This window comes from Ciconia boyciana, chromosome 3 (assembly GCF_034638445.1).
Source record: "Ciconia boyciana chromosome 3, ASM3463844v1, whole genome shotgun sequence".
Taxonomy (NCBI): domain Eukaryota; kingdom Metazoa; phylum Chordata; class Aves; order Ciconiiformes; family Ciconiidae; genus Ciconia; species Ciconia boyciana.
The window spans coordinates 11,187,335-11,213,432 of record NC_132936.1 but is presented as its reverse complement, the minus strand read 5'-3'; the positions used below and the strand labels follow the sequence as shown (position 1 = coordinate 11,213,432).

Genomic DNA, 26,098 nt, shown 5'->3' with positions numbered 1-26,098 from the left:
TAAAATTCAGCACTAGAGCACTGCGGCTGACCGGACTGCAACCGTTCAGTAGCAAACTGCTTTTCCATAGAGTTAGCGGTGGGTTTATCTCCCCCTGCAACCTGCAATTTTAATGACCAGTCACTAGATTGTAAAACTGCTTTTGCAACTGTTCTCTCTGCTTTATGTCCCTGAATGGCATGGTGGGAGTTGTCGTCACCTCAGTTTACCCATTTTGCTAGTTACTAGAATGTTGAACATCAAGCATTCTCATGGAATAAAACTGATTGACAGATCAGCCCAATTACCATGCTATTACGCAGTGAGTCATGAGCATCTCTTCAAATGCCTTAGAGCAGAGGGAAGAAGAGTGACTACATCGGTTTCTGAATCTCCATCAGCACTCTAAAACATCTAGACATTACGTCCCCAGAAACCTCAATCTTCCCCATACTCTGGTGAAAAAGTATCAGTGGATCTAGCAGTCAGCGATGGAGGTAATAGTATTATGGTTGTTCTGTCCGTAAGGGGCCACTTAGGTGAGTTATTTTAACACTAAAAGCAGACCCACACCCCTGCAGTTAGACAGACCACTTCGCTCCACACCTTAAGCTAAAAATGGTCCTTTGAAAAAATCCTGGGCAGTAACAGAAACGAGTGTGGATCCAATGCTGCCATAGACAGCTAACAATCCTCGCCCTCTCAAATGCTCAAGAACTCATCCTGGATCCAGTAGTGTATGAAGAGACTGTTGTCAGGCCTTAACTATACACCAGTAAAGATTTTTTGTAAGACAGTAAAAAGCTTTAGCTGCTCAGAACTGGCCTCTGGGAACTTAATGATCTAATAGAGGGTTCTTCAATAATTGACTGATTCCCACCAGATCACTAGAAATGAGTACCTTTTCAAAGCTGAACTCCACAGATAGCAGACAAGTCACATACCTGAGAATATAAAGAATGGCTGGTTTCCTACAGGAAAAACACAAGACCAGATGTATTTCACACAGTGTTATTCACACATTTTCATTTTGATTTTTACAGTATATACATGTGAACATTACATTATTCAATACGAGCCACCTGGAGTCAAACCTAATCAAACTGGTCCATAAACAATCTATAGCGATACTTGAGCAAAAAGTCTAGTGGTTCTACCCAAAGCCTAAAATAGTTGAAAGGAAAACCAGTGATTTTCATGTTCCTGGATAAAATTTGTGCAAAATGATTTTAGGAGAGCAAGTGGAAGATTATGTTCAAGATACCGAAAGCACTAAGGATGATAAGTTATAGGACTGTTTAAATTCAACCATGGCACGAGTGCTACAGGGACAAAGTACTGGGATATTATCAGTTTCTGCCTGGACACCCCTGAAAGCCCAACTTACTGCCTTACATGTTGAAGAGAATGTTGGCTCTGTGGATTATAACACACAGCATTTGTACACAGGGTAAAAATAGTCACTGAGGAGAATTAATGTGTCCGAGGAAGTGTCTCAAAAGTCATCCTTTGTGTGACTACGGGAAAGCTCTGGCTCCAGTGACAGGGCTTGTACCTCTTGAGAGGAATTTTGTGAACTGCCATGCAAAAACTACTTGGCAATTAGAATTGTGCTTACTAAAAATAATTAGGCCTATTACATTACTTAATAGAGGCACTAAATGACAGATTCAGAAACTGGAAGTAGGCCAGAACAAACTTTCCCATTTGCCTATGAATGAGTTAACGCTACCGTTAAAAAAAGTAGCGCCTCAAATGTATGCTTTAATAAGATTTATGTAAACTTGATATAAACAGTAATATGACAGAATTCCTTATACAAGTTTATACCACTGCTATTTTCCTTCCTCATGATCAGACCCCTACCATAACAGCCTTTTATTTGATCAATGCTCAAAACATTGCTTTCAAACTATCTTGTTGATCAAAACTTTACGTTAAGCCATCCAAACAAATGTTTTACACAAAATACTTACTTCAACAACATACAAAGCACTTTCTTTATCTTTCAGAAACTGAATATACAAAGTAAGCTTTTTCCAAAATATTTCCATAGGCAAAGGATTAAAAAGGATTTTAATTATACACATATGGTCACAATTCTGCCTTAAAAAGATCATTGGGAAATGTACATAAGGCCGCTTGTAAATGTACATCATCTTTATGTTACTGTTACAATGTCATATGTCCAGAGAAAAAAATTGACAGTATCATACATAGTTGCTTTACGCTGGGAGAAGGCTATTCAAAAATACAGTACTCTTCTGTACAAAAAAATCATGCCACATTTATTAAGATGGAAGAAGCATTGGTTTCTGTGATAACCAAATATTTCAGTCCATTTCTTACTATGCTTATTATCCCGACTTAAAATTTGAACAGATTGATTTCCCAAAGTGTCTGTATTAACAGAATCAACAGCTATGTTATAAACAAAACATAACGTTTCTCACAATAGATAAAAAGAAAGCCGGTTCATATTTCTGAAACCATATAAAGATAGAATTTAAAAAAATCACTCTTGATTTGCTGAAATAAATTTACATTATACAACACTATATGCCAGGGGGAGAAAAGGGAATGGGGATATGAATATACACTAAAATGCAAATTTTTGTCCCAAAAAGGGGTAAAACAAATTACATTTACAGCATGAAGGTTTACAAATGTACATCTGTACAACCAAGGTAAGCATCACTACTAAATTAGCAAGGCTTGTAATAAACATTGAAACGAGAGATTTGTTTTCAAACTGTAAACTTACACCTATTAACTACACGTATACAATGCATATATTTATAGGAAGCAAAAAAGCTATCTGAATATTTAATCAGTCATGCTTAAATGTTGAGCTATCAAGTTTACTTTTCAGTGGCCCCTTTTCTCTTCATCAATACCTATTTTTTGCATCTACAGTGAGAAAGCAAAATAAATGCTCAACACTTTCAAATCCTTACAATTCTATATGCAAAATAAAAAAATACAAATCTCTACTCTTCCTGCGTTGTAAAACCGACTGTAAAGTTAATACAGGGTTCACTCCTTTTCCAATAGTGTACTTTACTGAGTGGAAGTACCACCATCATTTTAATCCCTCTACCTTGTACAACAATTAAATATATAAGTATATACAGCACTTTTATTTTTAATACATCGCTAGAGAAAACCTTAGGGCACCATTTAAAAAAAACCTGTATCCACAGCAAGTGATGAAAGCTAGTCTTTTAAACTTTCCATTGTTTTGTTATTCCCTACTTTAATTTGTTGTGCCCTGTTTATTATTTGGATAGTATGTTGTGAACCACCAAAATACAACTTAACTTTTCAACATGTTAAATAATGTTTATGCAGCTGATCAATTTTAATCTGGTATAAAAGACTTCACACAAAAGGGAAAAATAAGGATTAATTCTATATACAACTCTATAAACCTGTTGTGCTATGATGCTGGGTAGACCTACCAGATTGCAAGCCAGTGTATTAAAAGAATACTGTACTTTTTCCCTTTAAAAACTATTTCAGTGACTTTACAAGGTAAAAATTTACAAAATATGTGACAGCTATTTTGATACAATTACATCATATACAGGCATTCTGTGCTTTGCCAGCCATCCAATCTGATAGGTCTCCGGATCAGGGCTGGAGATATTTTTTTCTTTTTTTTTTTTTAATAATTCACTCCCCAAAAATATACACAAGAATAAAAATTTTACAAATGGATGAACAAAGTCAATAAATAGATTTAAAAAAATCAGAACATTTATAGTTAAGTTGTATGTTTTGATCATTCACAATTCAATTTTTCTTCCACTTCTTTTTGTCTTTCACAGCATCCCATTTGGTGGTCCACCAATTGGCCCCAGATCAGCACTGTTCTTCAGGTAATACTTTTCCAACTTGGCCAGAATGTGTTTGCCATAGGTATATTTACGCAGAGTTGTGATGTGGGGTCGAATCTGTAAGAAGAAACCCGTTATTTTTTTCCCCCCCCCTCAAAAATTGTAAGTAGAGGTTACTACACTTTAAAAGTATTATGTAAAAAAAAAGTCAGAAGCCTGTATTTCAAAATTTTGGAAGTTTCTGGAAAGACATAAAATTGGTGATTCTGAGTCGCCTAACAACTGACATACCTCTCACAGGAAAAGGGAGGTAGCCCTTTTGTGGGAGTGCCCTGTTGGTGACTGGGGGAAGCTGAATATACTGGAATATTCAGTATATTCCCGCAGGAATATACTGGGCCCTGCGTTAAATAGCCTAGGGCAATTATGGAAATAGCACTGTTGTCCATGTCTGGATATTCTTAAGTAGAAAATGTGCCCGAACGTTAGGAAGTGTGGGAATCTTTTGGGGGAACTGCAGAATGGATTTATACCAGCAACCAGCAAATAAAAAAAGAGAAACCTGTATTTATTCTGTTATATTAACAAAGATGACAGATACTACATTTTTATATTAAAAGTATTTTCACAGAAAAGCTGGCACAAAGAGAGGATATGAAATCCAACTTTTGAAACTTTTCAAATGTAAATGTAGATTTACATTTTTAGCTCAGTGCTCAGAGATCTGAACATATTCTGCTTTATCAAGCTCCACTGAATTTAATGTTTATACACCAAGTTCTAGATTACAGAACTAGTGGGTTTTACATCTAGACGGAAAGGTATTCTAGTAGAAAAACTGGTATAGATAATATTTTCTGAACCAATAAAACTATATACAAATATACCTTGTGCATTATTATCTTCCGCTGAGCGGGTTCAGCCATATCAATCATCTTCTGAACAACATAGTTGGCATACTGGTCCTTCATCATGGTGTATAAGGCACTGTGAGGACCATCATTCTGGCAACAGACCTCATCAATAAGTAAAGCTCTTTCAGCACGAGAAGCATGAGTTACACATTTTTCTACCACATTGCTGAAAAATAAGACAAATGCATTCTGTGACTTAAGATGTAACATCCTTTTAAGTAGCAATTTTAAATTTATCTGAACAGTTCAAGTGTCTTAATGCCACAAAAGAGCGCACTGTAAACACATCAAGTCTTGACTTCCAAATCTTTAGTCTGTAATGACTGAAGAAGTTAAAAGATTATACGCTCCTACTCATGCAAAAAAAGTAACTTTCTGATACTTATTATTTTGTAAGAGATTTTCCACTGGACCTACAGTAGATATACTGGGCCTCAGGATGCAGATGTATTCTAGTACATCTATTTTGGTTGTGGGCCCTTTTAAGACACAACAGAGAAAGCCAGATATGAGGCTTCCTGCTTTTTGAATAAAGGTGCTTTTCAGGAGCATGCCTAGATCAGAGATACTGTCAAATATTTCTTTTTATAGAGGAAGTCTCTGACCTTCCAGATACCACAGAAGCTGGAAAGGCCATCAATGCTTATAAGACAGCAAAGTGATTCTGGTCCTAAGTTTGTGCTCTAGAAATTAAGCAAGTTCCAAGGAGAGGATTATGAACAGTTCTATTTAGGCAAAGAAAAATAAAATCCAGATAAACTTGCTAGTTTGCATACAATCAATTTTTAAAACTAATGCCCCCATAGTATCACACTGCATTTCTACCTAATGTTAATGACAAGGTTAATCTCACTAAATCATCCAGGATGAATTCTGAGGTATGTTTTCCTTAGCAAAAGGCACATAATCTATGTTTCAGCAAAAAGCACTGAAGGATGAGTTTTATGTTCTAATTTTAGAGTAGTTCAGGACTCCTACAATAGGCTGAGACTTCTAATGCATAAAACCCTTGTCAGGCTGAACCACCACTTTTTAAGGCTAGCCTCTTTATACTTGTAAATTGCTTGGCTGGACTGACAGACAGTCAGGAAGTCCCAGCTTATCATCATCAGTGTATCAAGCAAATTCTAGGGGAGCTTTTTACCTGGCTCTGGGGATCCTCACATGGAGGCTTGGAACCCATTCCCTGCACTTGTACAAGGTGAACAAAAACCATCCCATAAACCTGTGGAATCTTCTTTGTTTTGCTACAGAACAGCATTTCTCCTTTCCTTTCCCCAAGTCTAGTATAAAAATACCACTATTGTTCATCTCTATAAAAATATGAAATTTGAGGAGGCAAGTTACACAACAGAAAAAACCTATCCTATCCTTTTTGTAACACAATAAATAAATCCGATACTACAACTTTAAAAGGTTAAGTGAATCTTTAACATATGAAGGCTGTGCAATACCTGGCAAATTTGTGCTGACTCAGAGCTAGAACTTTTCCTCTTATTTCTGAAACTATTTTACTCTTGTCTTCAGGACGACCATGCTCCAGTACATGTTGAATAACGTAATTTCCATATTGATCCTGAAAATAAGATGACTTCAGTTTTCTTTTGTGTTCATACTAAATAATCCATACAGCATTTGTTTATTTGTATAAACTATCAAATTAGTATTTGCACAGATATAAGGAAAAATACAATATCAACAGTATAGAAACAAAGTGATGCAAGAAATATTGCATCAAGAATTACTTAATGGACCACAAAATCTACATGCAAAGTGTAAATAATCTGTAAAAACAGCATTTTGCTAGAGTACCTTTTATCCTCTTAAAGAAAGAAGTCCTCAAAATTAAGATCATCATTCTTTAACAGCCATAATATCTCCCTGAACTTTGGTTCCCCAAGACAGTTATGTTTTAACTAGAGACTTCTATATACAAGAAACCACTGAGAAATAAACTAGACTGTGAATATGTAGCAAAAGGCAATTCTTGCCTTTTTATGGGTGGAAATTCCTGCTGAACACCGAGTCCCTTCCAGTATTTTAAACTGATTCAATTTCAAAGCCATTTGTAGCACTCATTTTGTTTGTCTGAGACCAAGACGGGAAATCACGTTGTATAAGGTCTTTTGCCTTCTTTTAGAAAAGATGCCCTTTTTGTGTAAGAATATGCAACATGTATATTTTTTACAATTTATTTGTGTTTAGACATTATTAGAAGTTATCTGAAGGACACCTGAGCGAATCAAGGTAAACTACAAAAAGGCAATCTTTGCAATTAAAAAAAATTACTAATTCTGTGCATTTACAATGTATATTTGAAGCTACAGTCAAAAGTGTAAGAAAAAGGCTTTTTATATCTTCTTTGCCTCCCAACTTCCAAATTCATTTTCATTAAAACTATGGAAGGAAAGAAAAACAAAAAATCAATGTCTATAAAACCAAAAAGAGGCAAATACATTTAAACTATTTCTTAAACTAAGAAATAGGAATAAATTATGACAAAAAAGCTCTAAAATGCATTAAAAAATGAATATATGCACTAACCTGCACTAGCTGTTCTGTGTGTTGATGCAGTTCTTCTAAGATTGGCAAAGTCTGCTCAGCAGTACAGTGTTCCAGAATACGCTGAATTACTCTACAACCATATGGATGAGTTGAAAGTACAAATACCTTAAAATAGGATTGCAAACTGAAGTTAAACCAACCGAAGTTTACAGATATAGTAATATTACCATGTTCGAAATGGAATTGAACATGCCAACTACTTCTATTAAAAAAAAAGTTTTTCCTGCCAATATCAGAATTCCATCTCCAGTAGAAGTCAGGAAAAGATGAAAATGCAGTTTTTTGTGTGTCAAGGACTCCTGTAATTATACAACTAAGAACCCAAATTTTCATTACAATGTTTCTAGCCTACTTAGCTGCAAAGGAAAGCCTGGAAGTATGACCCTTAGTTAAGCACTGTTTATCTTTAAAGGTTTCCTTTTATCTTTGTACTTCATTTTCAAATTTTAAGATTTTGACATTTATAAAAAGAAGTTCAATTATTGTGGCTGATTTTCACAAATTTCGCATTCCAGCATATACAACAGGCTCCCTGTTACAGATATAAAGTTTGTAAATAAGTATTCAAAACATACAGTCAAAATCTTGCTTATTCCTTTTGCTTGCTTCTCCAGAAGCCAGGTTTGTGTTTCAGGGATTAATTCAGAAGATTTAAGAGTCAGTGTTGTTTGAACTGAACACAGAATCTTGTGTAATTAGACATAGATCCAAACGATGCAGGCAGGTGAAAAAGATACATATTGTTACATGACACAACTAGAGTGTGGTTTTTTTTATTTGCCACTTCAGATTAGCTAATATTTTTAATATATATAATTACTTGGAGCTGAGCATGGATGTCCAGTAAATAAACAGTCACATTTTAGTCAAGGGGCTCTATTTACAGTTTAGAAACTGCATCTCATTTATCGCATACAACACTTTTTGATGTAAAAAGACCCGACCCTAGAAACCTTGGTATGCCATCTAGTACTATGTACAACAATAATTCAGGTTTTGCTGTTGTGTAAAACGTGAGAGAAGAATATTGTACATTTTGTTAATAAATACATTTGGCCATCCATTAAAGTAAAATTTAGTAACACAGCCAAGTTAGTAAGATTTTTACCATTCTTCTCAAGACTATAAAAGTACACATTTGTCTCAGAGTATTAAAATCTTATTCAGCTGCAGCATATTCTCTAGCCTGCAGCACAATACCAATCTTATATTAATAACTTTTTTGGAAACAAAACAAAAACTCCAACCTTAGATAAACAAATACCACCCCCCTTCACTTAACACTAGCCCATATGTAGGGAACAGATTAGTATATTTCTTCAAAGTATTTCCTTAATGATGGACATTAATTGGGAAGCACTGAAAGACAGACTTGCAACATAAGCAACAGAAGAAAAAAATGGAAATTTTAATTAAAAATATATGCTAGAAAGCAGATACTTTATTATTACATCAAAAATGGCAATAGTAAAAGTTATAAACAAAATTTGAAATGGCATATCACACAACTCAGAAAGCCTGGCCCTAGGCCAAATACCTCTATTGGTATTTATAATACAACCAAACAGGTCTTTCTAGAGCCTCATCTCCAACAGATCATCTTTTCACAGCATGTTAACTGTCTCTTCAACAGCTTTTCCATTTTATCATCCCTTTTTTATCCTACTGAAAACCATCTGACTGCAAAGTGTCAAACACTATCTTGCACACGCAAATGATGGAAAAAGATCTGCAAATCAAAGCAACCCTACAGAAGAGGAAATGAACTGTTGACACTACCTGTCCTTTGAATGCGTCAATGATGAACTGCAGCGACTGGGGTTGAACACACTCAATACATTTTTGTACAACATGGTTTCCATTTTGATCTTTCACACATTTCAGAACGTGACCATCCAACTCTTTCACCATTTCATTCTGGAAAAAAAGATTATCCTTGTCTTTACAATGATTTGTTCCCCCTCCTCTCCAAAGGAATATTCAATTTCGTCCTAACTGTCCAATCTTCATATTCACTGGTGGTTTACTTGTGTACCTCAGCAATTTAATTTAAACAACTATTTTAGTCCCTAGGGCATTTCATAATGAAAGGAACAATCAACAATTTAAGCAAGTAAAAAGATGGATGCAATAAAAAGAAATAAAATTTAAAAAAAAGTATTGCTCTAACTTACAATTACCTGCTGGTCAGGTGAGATTGACTCAAGTGCTTTCTGAATAACACGACAACCATACATCTGTAGGGCTAACGGCAGAACATGACCACGTATGCGTGTTGCTAGGGCTAACTTTTGATCCAGGCTTCCAAACTAAAACAAAATAAACATGCTGTTAACAAATGAAGACATATTGCAGCATGCTGGAATTTACATGTCAGAGTAAGTACTTTCATGATGTATTACAGGTTTACAGTGCGCTTTGAATGATTTTTCCCTTTGTATTTGTGGTGAGTATATTTCCCAGAAGCTTTTATATTCTAAACGCAACATTTTGTCGTATTCCACATTCCAGTCACATACCTGCAAATGCATGACCTTGAAAGACAACAGAGACTGAATTAGTTCATACTTGACTGTCTGTAGGAATATTTAAGTGCAATAACCCACTTACTTAGACAAATTATACCAGGCAAATTAATTACAGATTACTGTAACGTATTTATTCAAATCAGATTTTCTCTGCTGTCTCAAATTTGTACAGGTCAATGTATCTTACATCTTGTATACAGTAAGCAAGCTGTAACAGGAGGGGGCTGGGGGGAAAGATTTCAACCCTTGAAGTAGCTTCTTGGTAACTTCATGTGGCTTGAAGGACCATTCTTACCATGGGCACTTGGGAAATCTAGAAATACTTGGGCTTTGCAGAGCAAAATCAAAATAGTTTTGTACACTGGCTGTATTAGAGTATAATTCAACCAACGTTTTTCAGCAGTAGCTAATTCCTGCCCATAGTATTCCCTCCACAGTGCTACTACAACCTTCTGTGCTGCTCCATCTTGAGCGAAGTAGAAGCCAGTCAAGCTTCATAATAACACACATAACCCTGTTCCCAGATTCCCACACAAGGCTCCTGAGTTGGCACAGTACAAGAGACCACACAAAAGTGATCACTTGGACAATCAGTTGGGTGGCACCAGCAATATTCATGCAGCACTGCTTAGAACTGTCAAACCCCACACCTGTAGTCACCTAAGGCTCTGAAGAAAGCTCAAACACTTCACCCTCCTACTTAAATAATGAACTAAGTCCCTTACTAACACCTAAGGCCTAGTGCACTTTTTTCTTGAGAACTCCTCCGCAGCATTAAGATGAAAACACTCAATTGACAATGATTATCTATGTATCCATCCAACCTAACATTACAGAAAAAAACAGAAATTGATGACCCTTGAACAAGATCAAGATCTTACATACCATACATTAGCCATGCTTTTCAGAAGATACTTTGATTTGTAAAAAAGAATATAAATTAAAAAAAAGTGAGCACATTGTTTCATAGATTACTCATCAAAAACTACATTCCTGTTCACAGCAACCATCTTATTTCTTATTGGACATTTTCCAGCTTCCCCTTCTATTCACCCAGATACTTTGATATGGTCCTTGATTTTAAGTACACTATGCTAGATACCTTTCCTACCTATAACTTTTTCCAGAACACAAGTATTGCTGTTTCTTCTAAGTCAAATCTTGTAACTCTTTAAGGCTTTTTTTTTTTTTACCCCATAGTTTTTAACAAAAGCTAAAGCTGTTTTAAATACTAGTTTTAGGAATATTGGATGTATCTTATGACATCCCTTCCTCAAAATTCTTCTGCCTCAATACATTTTATGTGAGTTTCTTCATATACAGCACTGGATGGAGTTCACATAGCTATTTATTTGGGTACAAGAGCATTTTCCAGACCCACTCTTTACCACAATGCAGTAACCAATAAAAAGTATCCTTCAAATCCCCATCATCTGCTGAAAGTGTCCGTAATTTATGCTAAAAGGCCTGCAAAGCCTGAGTGTGCAGCCTGTACGTTCACCAACATATGCACCACCAGTGCAAAGAGACACTGTGCCTGTTACAAAACAAAGCAGGGGATACAGGACAGAACACACATGTGCAGTGTTATACGCTTGGGCTCTGTGATCGAAGTCCAGTAGAATTCTGCTATGATGTTATGAAAACAGTTAATCAGATTTTACAGCATTTAATTCGCATTTCTGTTCATACACTTAGTGTTATGCTTACCTCAAAGAACTTCTGTATTACATAGTTTCCAAACACATCAGTCATCAATTGATATGCTGCTTGCAGGATCTCATTAAATACCATCTGGCGCTCAGCTGGAGTAGCTCGCTCCAGCTTTTGCTGTATAAATCTAAGTGCAAAAAAGGTACATTATGCTTTACATAAACAACAGGAAAACCTCTCAAACACTGTTTCAATGAGACACCTCAAAATTCTAAAGCAAGTATTCAACATTTATAAAACTTATTAAAATGAAAGTAGTGCCTTTGCATATAAAAGGATACATTTTAGTAAAATGATACTTAAAAACTTTCATTTGAAAAGGATTAAAGATGAAAAGAATAACAATAACTAAGTACCTCATGATGTATTGCTGAAAAATGGTTTTACGTTCCAGATGCCAGATACTTTGTTTTCTTAATCAACACCGTTTTGATACCTAAATACTAGAGTTTACAAGTCTAGTTATGAGGCTATTTCCACACTGAGAACTTCTACAAGCAGCTAAATTTATACTACTTTTATAATGAACTTTCCTAGAGAAGAAAAAGGTCAGTGTAAGAGCATGTGCTCCAATTAATGGCATGCTTTGTATTAAGATGACTAGCAGCTCATTCAAATGTTTGATGTTAATATAACAATATCAAAGCAGTAAAATATTATTAAGTTATTAACTTTACTATAATAATTACCTAGAACCATGCTGGTCTTGGGAAAATTCAACAATATGTCCAACAAGGTCTCTTAGTTGAAGATTAGGGAAGCGATTGTTTCTGAAATCTTCCAGCAACCGACTACGTCCAGAAGGCATAATATCAGACCTACTGTAACGAAGGCGTGAAGGAGGGAAGAGCTGACTGGTGGAGCTAAAAAGACTGGAGGTACTTGCCGCACTGCGATACTTTGCTTCGGCTCCAGGTGCTGCAGAAATATAGCGACCACTACCATTTGTCAGTCCTCCTACAAGGAAGCAGTTCTGTCAGTAAAAGCCATAAGGAAAATAAGAAACAGTAAAACAGTAAGTGTACTAGAACTATGGATACACCCTGGAGCCAAAGAGAACAACAGTGTTGTCTTGTTATTTATATTTACCTCATTATGGTTGGAGGAGTTAGATAGCTTTATCTTCCAATAAATAAAACCATTCTCCTCCTCATTTTTACTTTATGTGAAGGGCACCAGGAAAAGAAATGTCATTAGAAGAATATAACGAAGCAAGTAAAGTGAGCACCCACTCAGACTTACAGAAACTTTAGAATTGGGTGGGCCTTAGCTTAGTGGGCAGATTTCCACTTCACAAGTAATACTGACTTATACTTTTGTTAGTAGTCTCGAAGTTAGCCAATTGTTTCAAAATAGACCATGAAATCTGAACTACCCTTCAGTCCCTATGGAGGTACCTTTCCAACTTACAGTGTGAAAGGGCATTTTTGGGGAGGCATACATGGTGCCTCCTGTCATGCTGTACCTGTTCTACAGGATACTTCATGACTTCAGCATCCCAGGCTTTCCATCTGGTACCTCTTGTAAGCACTAAATATGTCAAATTTCAAACCAAAAGTAAGAAAGAATGCTCTACTTAAGTCTAAAATGACCAAAGATATAACAAACTGAAGTTCCTTTTAGAAACATGAAGTCCCTTCCTTGCTGTGACGACATTCATCACTCTCACTACACTTTGTCTTTCCTTACTTTCTAAGAACTGAATTACCTTTCTATGTTTAGGTCCTACTCCTTTTTGCTAGTGATTCCACCTACAGCTATCATCATCTCACAGTCCTGTGAATTTCTCCTCACATATTGCTCTCTAATCAGTTTATGTCACTCTGAACTCCTCCAGTAGGCCTCTCTCCCCTCCACTTTACAACAGGCAGCAATTATAATAAGCATGCAAACAAAGAATCTTTCCCAGCTACAGTATGATTTTAAAAGGGATACTGCTCCTATACTATAAGCAGAAATATTCAAAGACAATTCCCATCTAGAAGCCTCAACTCTACTACTTGGAGAAAAAAAACCCAAACAACCTAAAATTATAGAGTATGAATTGGAAAAGGAAAGCATTTTCAGTTTCCCTACAAATTATCTAGAGAGTGACATAGTAACTGAAAGCCCTTTCAAAGTCAACAGAATAAATATCTACATTTGAATTTAAAACAAATTGCAGTATGTGCTGTTTGAATGGTGCTCTATTACAAAATTAATTAAAAAAAAAAAAAATCAGCTGACAGTGCCCCAGCCAAGCCTTCTTTTGGTTCCAAATATTTATAAGGCCAGGCAACAACAGTGTTACAGTGGGCTGGTAATGTATTAATGATAAAGTATCTTTTTCGAAAGGTCAAATTGCAATACCAGAATCTGAGATGTTAGTGCTCCGCAAGACATATCAAGCATCACATTTATTGCACTGTATAGGATTATGCCCTAACATAGAAATAATTAGTACTTATTTTACTATTAGTTTTCAAAATTCAGTGGTAAGAATCAGTAAAGAATCAGTAAATACTTTATGCCCCACAATACCTTTTAAAAAAAACCACTAGGTTTTCTTTTAAATTAAAGCCTCTTAGTTCTCTACATCCAGAAAAAAAATCAAGTTTTAACTATCACTTTTAGTTTCCATTGACAATCACTATTTCCAGAAAAGAGCGGACAGCGACATGATACTAACAGACAAAACCAAAAAAGAAACCCAACATTCTGCAGGTGAAGCAGTATGCAGAGTGATGCTCTACAGTAATTTATCTTCCAGGAACAGCCTTCTAAAGAACAAAAAAGTTATGCATCTGAAATCATGGTAGTTCTCATCTATATTGTTGAATATATGAATGAAATCCTAGCTTCCCTGTAAATGCTGTGTGGTTACACTACTTAATGCCACGAGAGGGCAGCAAAGCCCGTTTAAAAGGAAGTCTTACTGGCTACTTCCCTGTTGTAGCATCTCTATTGCTCCTCTGATCACATATGCTCAATTCTGTGCCAAAAACTAATAGGGACGTTTTGATTATATGCTCACAAACTGCATGGCTCTAATTTTCATACACAGTCATGGAATTGCACATGAGAGTCAGAAATTGTTTCAGCCTTTTTTTTTTTTTAACTGAGCCTTCAGGTAAGTATAAATTAAATGTGACAATTTATCAGCAATTCAAACAGAAATTAAGAAACTTGGTAGCTTTTAACAAATATGCTACAAAATTTTTGTAGCAAATATACTACAAATATACTACAAAATATTTGTTAATATTTTAACAAATATGGGTAGTAGAACTGCACGTATACAATACATTTCACACTCAGGATTATCAAGCCTTTCTTCAGTCTAATTTGGGAACCATCCCTTTTTAAGGCTTGTAAGATGACTATGCTGCAGCTGGGAGACTCCTGTCTAGCCTGTGAAACTACTTAAGACTATCACGTTAAGCAGGATCATAATATAGGAAGGCTGAAAACATATCCATTGTGCCTAGAAGAACCTGTCATACTTCAAAAGCACACAGAAAGCTTAACCTTTTAAAACCCTGGATGCTATTATAAAAAACAGTAATTTCATAGGTAATTAGCTTTCCTTCTCATGTAACCTTTTATTACAGCAGCAGTGTCATAGCTCACTGGCAACTTTGCAGATTTGAAAAATAGTAAAACCCCCAAAATAAAAGCATATTGTCATGCGTACTTATTATATGCAGATATACTCCTGTATATAATGGACTATTTTCTTAAATATTGTACTCATTACTTTCTCAGTCCAAAACCACCAAAGCATTAGTGTGGACATTAAGGACACCTGGTCTCCTTCCTGAAAACTCTTGAGTGTGAACAGCTTAGAAATGGAAAACTGAAATCTGAATTCTAGTTACCCAAATCCTCCTGCAAAGCCTATGGCATCCCCATGCTCTTCAAGAACTCAGGACACTTGTTTTGCAGATTCTGATCCCAAACCAGAAAGGTAACAGACTAGGTCTTATAAATTATTTGAGGAACATACCCTACTGAATAAAGCACCTAGTCTAAACATTTCTGCAAACACTGAGATTTTAAGACTGTCATCAGGCATCAGTATAGCCACACAATTATGAACTGTTGAGGAATAAAGTGTGCAGTTCAGTCTTCAGATAATCACTTAGCTATCACTTCTGATCTTGTAAAACAAATAATATTAAGTTGTTTTACAGTTTAATTGAACCTAAATCCCTGAGGCTAGTCCATAGGGAAGAAGAGGCACAGAGGTATAAAGGGGATATAGACCATCTAAAACAGAGCCTTACTAAGCTTCAAGGACACAAAGCATGTTAAATTACTAACTCCTTAACACGGATAGCATTATTTAATGTAAAGGAGAACATGAAAAAAGTATTAGAAACTAGATCTAGGCACATTTATTTTGATAGTATTAGTCTGTTAGTACTTATTACCAAAATATTTCTTCAATTGTTTCTAACCAAGACATAAAACAGATATACTGCACAGTAACTGTTGTTTATCAGTCAGCATATTATTTTCTAGTAAAATACATACAAGTATATAAACACTTTAAACTTGATCTCTACAATGTATTTGTTCATCTGTAAAACAGTAGCTTAATCTCATCCTCAGCTAAAAATTTCACCTTCATATGGAAAATTACACATATATGTGCACATATATGTATATGTGTGTATATTTTATGAGTCAATGCAAGTGCTTATTATGCCGAAGCCCTACAGAGTACATACACAGCAGAGGCAATGCAAAGCTCCCCATACTGTCTTGCCAAGGGGCCTTCACTCTTACCCAGAATGACCACTTCTGAAGGTAAAACAACATCAGTCTCAACTACTAACAAGCTTGGCTTGCAACGCACAGCAAATAATTACCTCCAAAAGCCCAGATTTTAAAAATCCAACTCTACACCAAACCCTTAAAATGCTGCAATGTACCATCAAACAGAGTAAGCACTACCAATCTAAAAGGATTTTTTAATAACATAGGAAAAATACTTCCTCTTGCACTTTTTTTTGTCCCTGGGAGTGAAAGGGTAGTTCAAATTCATGACCTTACTGCTCCAACTGATTACAGTAAAGAAGCAGCTACAGACAACTGACAAATCCCTTCAAATACAGGAAAACTGACACTAGAACAAAGTAATTAGCACACTCCTATTTTAGAATGTTGGATAAGAGTTGGTGAGAAGAGATAGAAACAGTAAAACATCACTAATTTCTTGTAAAAGGGAAATTGGTCTTTCAAGCTACAAATTGCAGCAGTGTCTGACAAAGGGGTTATAAAACCATGCACCCTTTCCCAGTATTGTGCTCTAGTATTCTGGTAGCTGAAACAGGAGCAACCGAGTTTGATGCCCATTTTAAAATAGCAGTTAAACTTAGCTGAACCTGTTGATATAAGCAGGCAGGACAACAAGTTTTGAAGGTGGAGGGAGAGCTGCATTTGACAGGCATTATCAGAACACCAATGGAAACTGCATGCAGACATGAACTTACAATGTTGTTCTACTCTGAAAAGTGACTACATGATAATCACACCCTTCTTAAAATATAATCCCTGTTTGATTTAAGGTATAACTTCTCATATGGTGAGAAAGCTTTGCCTTTTTTTTTGTTTAAATATGTGAGAACAAAACAAATGCTTCCAACAGCAGCTGATGAACACACCAGAATAAATTTAACAGGACAGACAATTAAGTGCAGAAATAGGCTTCAACTTTTCGCGACAGTGCACTTTGGATGTAACTGTGCAAAGATGAGACACAGAGCAGAGTGCAGAAAACGCTAAAAAGAATTACTGCACTTTTGTGAATGCAAAAATCCAGAAGATCTAAATTTCCACATTTCAGATTGATTTGGTAAGGTAGCAAAAAGTTTACCCGTAATCAAGGTCCACTTCATTTGGCAGATGAAGAGGCAGTACACATGGAAGCCAACAAGGCTGTGTCAATTTTCAGAGTACAACTGTATATTCTGGCCTTTACACACTGATCTAGTACATTATTTTAACAAACTATTATGCTTAGTTCACACTGCCAAACAGTCCGAAATGGATTAAAATCAGTATTTAACAATTTCTGCTGACAGAGGTAATCCTCCATACTGATCACAGCTTATCTTCTCAGAACTGAAAATATCTTTTAACATTTCCCAAATGTGAAACACCACAAAACTTTAAATGTTTTGGATTTTAGATAATGCCTTCCAAAATTTGGTTTAAGTATAGTTTTCAGTAATATGAAAACTATTGTGAGAGTACTTTGAAAAGAAAGAAAGAAAAAGATTTCCATGATAACCCCATTGTCAGATGTTCAGAACTTTCTCAAAAGCCTCCATTTGGGCTGAAACTTTCCATGCTTGGTCTCAGCCCAAAGGTGCACTTTGTAGACCTGAAAAAGGAAAAAAGGTAAGTAAAAAAAATAAAATGTGCTGAAACATCCCCTTGCCCTGTTTTAATTCGGGTATTCAGCACTTAACCGTGAAGGGAATACTGAACTGTAAATGTAATATATTTAAATTACTTTTAACCTTGTTATACAAACCACTCACACATTTATCACTTAAAGTGTATTTCGGTAGGCACTTTTAAATTTTTTCCTGTTTTATTTGCACTAACAGACGTATAGGGGATCAGGTTGCCTATTACATGCGTAAAACTGTGCACTGAATAGTTACTGGAGCAACAGGCAACTCAATCTTGAAATTACATCCAGTTTCATTATATTATTTTAGCATCCAAATTAAATGACCACAAATATTTGTAGCGAAAAAAGGGCAAGTTTATCAAATAACCTCAGGTTAGAGGCTTTCTCTTCTAAGTATACTGTAGGCTGTGGTGGGGTTTCTTTAGATTTTTTTAATTTTTTTTAAAAAAGGTTGAGCTCCCATGTCATCTAACTAGCTCAAAAAATTTCTAAAAGATTACTACCATAATTCCTTAAAAAATACCTTCAATAACAGAGAGCCACCACTGGCAAAGCCGTTGCTATTTCTTTCACAAATGTATTTTCTTTTTTTCCACCAGCTTGGTGATAAACTATTGTCTTCCTGGCAAAGCATCTGGGTCACGAGGTAGTAGGCTCACTGATTCAAAAATCACCTTTCAATACATTTCACATTGAGAGTTTTGCTCACTTTCCTACTTTATCATGGTTAAGGGGCAGTATTGAAAGTCACTTCACTGTTAAATACAGTATCATCTTAAAATGTCCTTGAAGTGGTAATACACTGAAGTAGAAACAAAAATAATGCACCTTTGCTTGTCATACTGTAGAAACATGATACAAAAAGGATGAGTAAGTCTTACTGGGCTCTCTATCGGGCTTCTGCAAGGGAAGAAAAATCTGTTGTTGGCCCGATACTGCAAAAAGCTGAGTGCCCTCCACTGTCAAATCAATGAGCATTTGAGCGTGCTCTTCACCTTTCAGGAATGGCCCCTCTTCATTACAAAACTGTTTAACAGCAAAGGTAACGTGACATCTCTTATGCAACATATATTTTACACATAGAAATACATACACACATACAAACAAAAAGTGGTTTTTTTTGGTTTTTTGTTTTTGTTTTTTTTACCTAAATGCAAACTGGATGAGGATCCATGTGATGAAAGTGATGGCGGTGGCGTAAGTGAATGTCCTGGCGTTTGGCTTGGCAGAGGCATGCCTATTGGACTTGGAGAGGAGGAAAATCCCAGACTATTGTAAAATGGCTGCCCTATGGGTGCTAGGCTGCTACTAGATCTTTTGTACAAGTCAGAGCTAGTAGATAGAGAATCTCTCCTTGTGGCACTACTACTTGCAGAACTGCCAACTGAAGAAGAAATAAAAAGACCCTAATTACACAGTGTCAACTGAATAAAACCTATCCCCAACTACAGCTGGGCAATAACAGATGCGATCACAATAATTACAGCAATCGTTATGACAAAGACAATTACTGTGATAACCACACATGCTTTTATGTAAATCTACGTGGGTATAAACATACCACTGATAAGTAATTTCACCAATGCCCATGACTTTCAACATTTCATTCTAGACTTCTCACAGTAATATTGCAGTACTCTGTTTTAACCGCCTGGCTTCAGGCTTTGGGACAAATATAGAATTTATGAGATTAGATTACACTGTCACTTTACAGAATAAAGGATTCTAAAAATATTTCCACTAAACTCTTTGATAAATTTTTTTCCACCATAAATTATTAGTCAGACAGTGATACTTGATTTCAGGAAAAAGGCTAGAGACAATAGGTTGTTGTTGTTTAAGGGTGCAGAAAATAACCTATGTTGCTGTTCAGCTGTTTCTGAACTTCCTCTTGTTTGTGAACCCCTCACCTGTAGGAAAAAAATGACTACTTAAAATTCCCTACGAGACTTATGGTTCTCAAAGAAGTATTTTGAAAAGATATTATAAAGGAGAAATAGGCTAAGAAGATGATGAGAAGCAGAGCAGAGACAGGAAAATTAAGGTGAGAAACTAAAAATGCAGTTTTACTGCTACCAGTATTTCTGAAAGTCAGATTAGTCTAGAAGCTTTGGATAACAGTGTATTAGTGAAGGACTGGTTATCCTGCACAGCATCATTCAGCAGGGCGATGAACAGTCTAGGATAAATTAGGAGAACAATAAAAAGTTTTTAGAAATGTTAAAATTCTAGTATCTGTTGCATACTAGTGAAATATTAAACTAGAGTGCCTATTTTAAACACTGGAACATTATTATACTCATTAACAAAACCAAGATTATGGATATTTTGGTAACAAAGATGCTTCTTAAGCTGAATTTGGAAAACTGATTTCTACTTCAACTTAAAAAGGAAAAGGTCAGAATTTATACTTCCATAATCTTTACCCTTGTCAGGTACCTTCGTACTAAAGCTGGCAGCATGGCCCACTATAAAGGTCACCTGATACCTCCCTTTTTAAGACACTAATTTGTTTCCTCATAACATTAGCAACTTGGCTAATAGTTTTCATGGCAGGTACCTGCTTGGACCAAATTTTTCAAAGAAGTTCTGCCCAAACAACACTGCCATTTCAGAAAAACAGGCAAGGAAAGATGCTTTATCCTTAGCAAAATAATCCAGCTACCTATTATTTGAGAAGTTAATGCTTTCACATACTCAGACCAATATGCTAGCAACAGGAGACCTTTATTTTCATGCTCTCTTTGATTGAGCTAAAAATCTTAGAAAAATCACAGTTCATACAAGTTCAGCACAGATCTGTTACAGACTCATAGCTGAAAACTTAAAACTCCTGCCCATACACAGCATATCTCAGGTGGCTGATAAAGTTTTTTCCTGCAATTGATCTTCTAGGGTTCTGTGTGCCATGCCAAAAATGGACCCTGAAACTACTGTCCAAGATCCCATCTTGTGTTCAGAAGGCCCATCAGGCAGTGTGGAAAGGAAGTTTTCTACTTCAAATGCAGAGGAGACAAAAGCCAAACACAAGAAATAGACCAGGGAAAAAGAAAAAAAAAAAGGAAAAAAAAAAAAAGAAAAAAGGAAACCAGAACCAGGAGGAGAGAAAGGTCAGACAAAGGAGACAATAAGGAGACTGCAAGAAAACTGGCAAGCACTTTCAAAACCAGTGGGACTGAGAATGAAAAGAAAGCTGATGTGAATAAAAGTCAGGCTGTAGAAGGTATATGTGACTATGGGTCAAAAAGACTAGAACAGTAAGCTGATGATGGGAACATCACACGTACAAGCAGAAACAGAAACGTATTTGGAAGGGGGAGGGGAAGCGGGAGATAAATGTTGCCTAGAAACCAGGAAGGAAGACATACTAGAGGAGAAGCCAGAAGGAAAGATACAGGACTAACTAGGCAAGGAGATTGAGAATAAGAAATCAGAAGAGCAAATTAAGGCAACAGTTGAAAGAAATCTCAAGATTTGAGACTAGCTCTACAGGTTCTGGCTCAGCTGGTGAACCATGTGAATGTTAATACAATGCTACATGAATGATTGTTATTTTTCCAACTATGAAAAAAGCTAAGCAAACTTAAGTTTCCTTCCAGGGTTTCTTACTCAGCTAAATTACTGCAGCTTAACAAGTTACCGTGAACCAGCTGAGCTGCATTTTCACACACACACAAGCAAAGCTCACAAAAACCAGAAGGTAATTTGAATTAGCTTACCCCTCTTCACCACTGTCTAAGCTAATGCAATTACTTTACACTTGTTACAAGCCACAAGCAGGCATCTGGAAAGCTGCCGTAGTTGATCTAATTCTTAGTTACCTGTTAAGCTGCAGTAACTTATCATGTACCCAAACCTTTAAAAATGGAGTATGAATATAATAAAAGAGCAGCGACTGTAAAGTACATACAGCCATTTACATGGTATGCTTGCCTCTTCCTGTTTTTTTTACTTTATTGTTCAGTCATTCAGCTAGAACATGCTCATCTTTGCATTTTTTTGCAGAGCTATTTTTTTTCCCTGCAACAACTGAAAACATAAGGGCAAGATCTGTATTGCCATCTGTCAGTCTTTATGGCTATATTTTAACTGAAATTCAACCTTTACAACACACTGAGGGGAGTTACAAAGATGCCGAAACTTTGGCAAATAAAAAAATTAAACTTGTTTCTAACTTGCCTCAACATGCATTAACACCATTTGTTTAAGTACTCATCTGTGTAATTCAATTCATATATACATACAGCTCAGGAACTCTTAAAAAAAATAATGACCAGGAAGCATTTTTTAAGTGGCTATTATGGCAAGTACAACTTATTACTTGGCAGACGGGCACTTTCAATATACTTTTATTCCAATAATACTACTAAAAATATTTCAGGTTTAGATAGCACCTTTCATCAGCACTTCTCAAACTGCAAAAGCAGAGGCTTCCTGCTTCCCTGTGGAAACTACCATGCTAACTAAATCACCTAGGATACTGCTGCAAAATTGCAGCATATGCTGTCTATGCTGAAGGCTTTGGACAAAGCTCTGGAACTGACCTTTGCTACAAAAAAAAGGCTTAATCTCCTGTGTCAGAAAGAACTATGCTGATTCTTCTTAAGTAGATACACAGCTAAAATTTGTACTCTATGGAGGTCCTTGTGATAATGCTGGATAAAGACTTTTATGATGTAAAACTATTCTACCTAGAGACTTAAAATGGGTGCACTGCATTAAATATGATAGATATACCTATGATCACTATCTATCAATGAAATGAAACTGTTCCTAGAGCAAAACACAGCTGCTAAGAATTCACTGAAATCCTACAAGTAGCTCAGGACAAGTTATATTACAAAATACAGCATTTGGACAGCACAATTACTTTGTAAATAAGATTCACCTGCTGTGGTATTGTAGAAAATTAAGAAACTCTACATGACTGAGTAGCCTCTACTTTTTTATTTTCAAAAAAAAATTTTTTTTTAAAGATGTTTAGAGTCTCCTACTCCACTCTTTAAAATCAGATATTAGAGAGCATCAGTGTAAAACTTGATTCTGGATTTCCTAGCATTAGTTTTGTTAAAGTAAATAACTTTTCATATTATTTTCGTGAAAAACAACACTGAGAAAATATCTGTGTTGGTACGCAGTATATTTGATGTCACTATTCACCTCCACTTAGTTACCAAATAACAGGTATCACGTTTTAATACTGAAGGGCATGTTTTTCCTTTTGTTTTCCCATATATTAAGCTATCTTGTAATGATCTTTCTTTCAACATTTTATTTTTTTATTATTATTTCCCTTGGGGCATTTAACTTTGAAAAGAAAACTGTTAAGAGTACATAAATTTCCCCCAATTTCTACCCATCTGCAAGATACATAAGATTACAAACATGCTCCACTAATTAAAATAATAATCATACTAAGCAATTCAGTGCTGTAACTTAGAAATTAATAGCCAAAGGAAATATTCTTTAGAAAAGGTATTTTGCTTGCCTTACTAATACTGAATCTAAAATATAAAAAAAACCCCTGCCTTACATGTTTAAAAAATGTGAGAATAAGAAATTTCTGCTACAGAGCAGAAATGTGATGGCAAATTTGATTTTTTTTTAAAATACAAACAGGTTGATAATATTCAGGAGCATCTGTTGCAATAATTTAAGGCCCCAAACTTGCACCGAACTATTTATGCCTAACTGTATCTAAGATTAAACCTACTGAAGTTAACAAGGACTATTCTTGGGTATTAAGTCTTTCTGCTTTATAAATCCTATTAAAAATGTTACGGAAACAAAGACTTCAATATTAGATCAAATTTAGAAGGTCACATACTATTTAATTTTTTCAAAAATTAGGAATTTTCCTGACATGAAAACTACAACAAAAGAATGTGTATCTCAAAAGCCATCAATTGTTATTTTAAACACAAAATGAAGAGTTCCTTTAAAATAAAAAAAGCTTACTAAAAACAGTAACAAACTTTTGGGGCAGAGTACAGTGCTCAATATCAAAAAGTATTTTGGAGATATCTATGACTACAGGATATTCTTCAAAAATGCATCTGGTATAGAGAATCCAAGTGAATTTAAAAACCCCTTTTTCTTCCCCTATAATTTATTTTAAACTAGAATAACCTATTTTTGCATTATTTTAGAAATGTACGTGTATATAATATGTCTGGGTAGAGATACATTTTTTTTGCTTAACACAAGTCTCACAGAATTTCCTCACTATATTAATAACCTACCTGATGAGCCAAATCCACCAAGTGCAGAGCCGATAGCTGCTCCTAAAGAGCTGCTACTTCCAAAGCCAAGAGATGTGCTTCCTGGTTGGCCAGGACCATGTGAAAAAAGGGAACTGCTCTGGGAGTTATTGGTCAAAGAGTTACTGCCATAAAATGAATTGGATTGTAGGCTACTATTTGTTTGCTGTTGCTGTTGTTGTGGCTGGGCACCAAGTGGCCGAAATAGACCGTTCGTGGCTCCCGCGAGATTGTTTGCTGTTCCTCCAGCTGAAGCAGCTGCAGCTGTAAAACACATGTTTTCAATCATAATTACTCTCTCAAACATTTCTGACTGAAAATGGACTATTCAGATCTAAATTGTTTTTTTCTTGAAGCCCTCAAACAAGCAGAAATTCACATATTAAAGGACTAAAAGAGACTTTATAGTATTACACAGTCTTAATTACCCAAGGAAAAAGATGAAGACAGCATATGTTGTAGGTTAATCAAGGCTGTAGAACCGTTAATGTAATTGAGGGAATTTTCAGTGTAAACATGTAAGACATTAGGGTTTACTGAACTGTACTTTTATATCCAAAGTCACAATAGCAGAGTTGCAGCTAAGAGTCAAAGACATCTTCAGCTACTAATGTCAAAAGTGAGTTCTGCATAGAGAAAGAAGCTTATAGATTAACTTAAAATCTAATTTTCTGACCAGATTAATTCAATTAATCTGGTGTTAGTACTTTGGATTTTAATTTAACAAATGCAATAAATACAATGGTTCAGTAAAGTAGTACCAAACCCTACCACTGATAAAAAGAGAAAAAGAAAACTAGAGACTTTTGATAGAACTAATTCTCCTCTTCTGCTGTCCATTCCATTTTTTTTTTTCCTTGCCACACTTTTCAGGAGAAAATACTTTCAGGAGAAAAGCACAGCAAGGCCCCAGAGCACTCCATCATCTTCTGCCAGGCCGAAGCAATGAAATGATGCTTCCTAAAGGACACTATTTAGGGGACTGATGAGAAGTGCATGTTATATGCATGGGGAGAGGAAAGGGGAAAATGTTCATATCTGACAAGCAACAACATTTGCAGAAACACGCCTGTATATGTATGGGGAGAAGACTGTAAATTTGAATTAAAAAGAGGAAAACTACATCTCTGAGAAACAGCAGCGTCTCTCAGAGAAAGGGAGGCAACAGAATAAGAAAGCAAGCATGTATGGTATATTCTTCACAACTAGGTAACTTGACAGATGCATACAAAACACATCAACAACATCAAATACTAATCAACCAACATTACTGTTAAGATTCAATACCAAAGTGGAAGAAACCTCCATGCAGTATCAAATACTTACCTGCTTGTGCTGCTGCAGAACTGATTATAACAGGAGTTGAGGCCACCAATCTCACTGGTGCTCCAAGGCCAGTTCTTGCTCCGGGGCCTACTACTAAGGCACCAGTCTGATCATAATAGGCAGTGGGAGCTAGTACTTGATAGCCTACACAACATAGAACACAAGAATTAGTAGTACAGCTAGTCCCATATAGTCAGCATTTCTTCTCTCCTTGAAATGTTCTGACAACGAACTACAAGGGGAAAACCAGCATTTCTGCCAAATTGCCTTAGAACATCAACTGGACATCAAAACTAAAAACAGTGAACATCGTAAAAGAGTGTGACAAAATCTTATTTAGGAATGCTCTACATACTTTTAAAAACTAGAATAACAGCTAAATTTAGTAGCTTAAAGTTGAATTTTATTTTCAGAGTTAACAAAGTAAGTTTCTAACACCATAGCTGAAAAGGTACAAGAACAACACAACTGGCCATATTTGGATCATTATCGAATCAACTTCTTTTAGCAATTTAAAATATTCTACATTTCTCTTGTACTCCTTTGTACATGGAAAAGGTATTGAAAT

General features: G+C 35.7%; 1 protein-coding gene across 9 annotated transcripts in view; it reads right to left on the bottom strand.

Annotated features, from left to right (window-relative positions):
• Positions 1 to 1,001: 1,001 nt before the first annotated feature.
• The window catches only part of PUM2 (pumilio RNA binding family member 2), a 77,498-nt gene continuing 52,401 nt past the window's right edge, over positions 1,002 to 26,098 (bottom strand). For 3 of the 9 annotated variants that reach the window (XM_072858497.1, XM_072858496.1, XM_072858498.1), the window contains exons 11-21: positions 25,531 to 25,674; positions 24,187 to 24,468; positions 19,092 to 19,328; positions 12,228 to 12,495; positions 11,536 to 11,665; positions 9,472 to 9,606; positions 9,077 to 9,214; positions 7,277 to 7,402; positions 6,187 to 6,308; positions 4,706 to 4,898; positions 1,003 to 3,935 (exon numbers count right to left, since the gene is read on the bottom strand). In XM_072858497.1, the coding sequence (XP_072714598.1) occupies positions 3,804 to 3,935; positions 4,706 to 4,898; positions 6,187 to 6,308; positions 7,277 to 7,402; positions 9,077 to 9,214; positions 9,472 to 9,606; positions 11,536 to 11,665; positions 12,228 to 12,495; positions 19,092 to 19,328; positions 24,187 to 24,468; positions 25,531 to 25,674 (1,907 nt within the window). In that variant the 3' untranslated portion in view covers positions 1,003 to 3,803. Of the gene's footprint in view, positions 3,936 to 4,705; positions 4,899 to 6,186; positions 6,309 to 7,276; positions 7,403 to 9,076; positions 9,215 to 9,471; positions 9,607 to 11,535; positions 11,666 to 12,227; positions 12,496 to 19,091; positions 19,329 to 24,186; positions 24,469 to 25,530; positions 25,675 to 26,098 lie in introns of all 9 variants that reach the window. The other 6 variants (XM_072858499.1, XM_072858503.1, XM_072858500.1 and 3 more) reach the window with 4 other exon arrangements.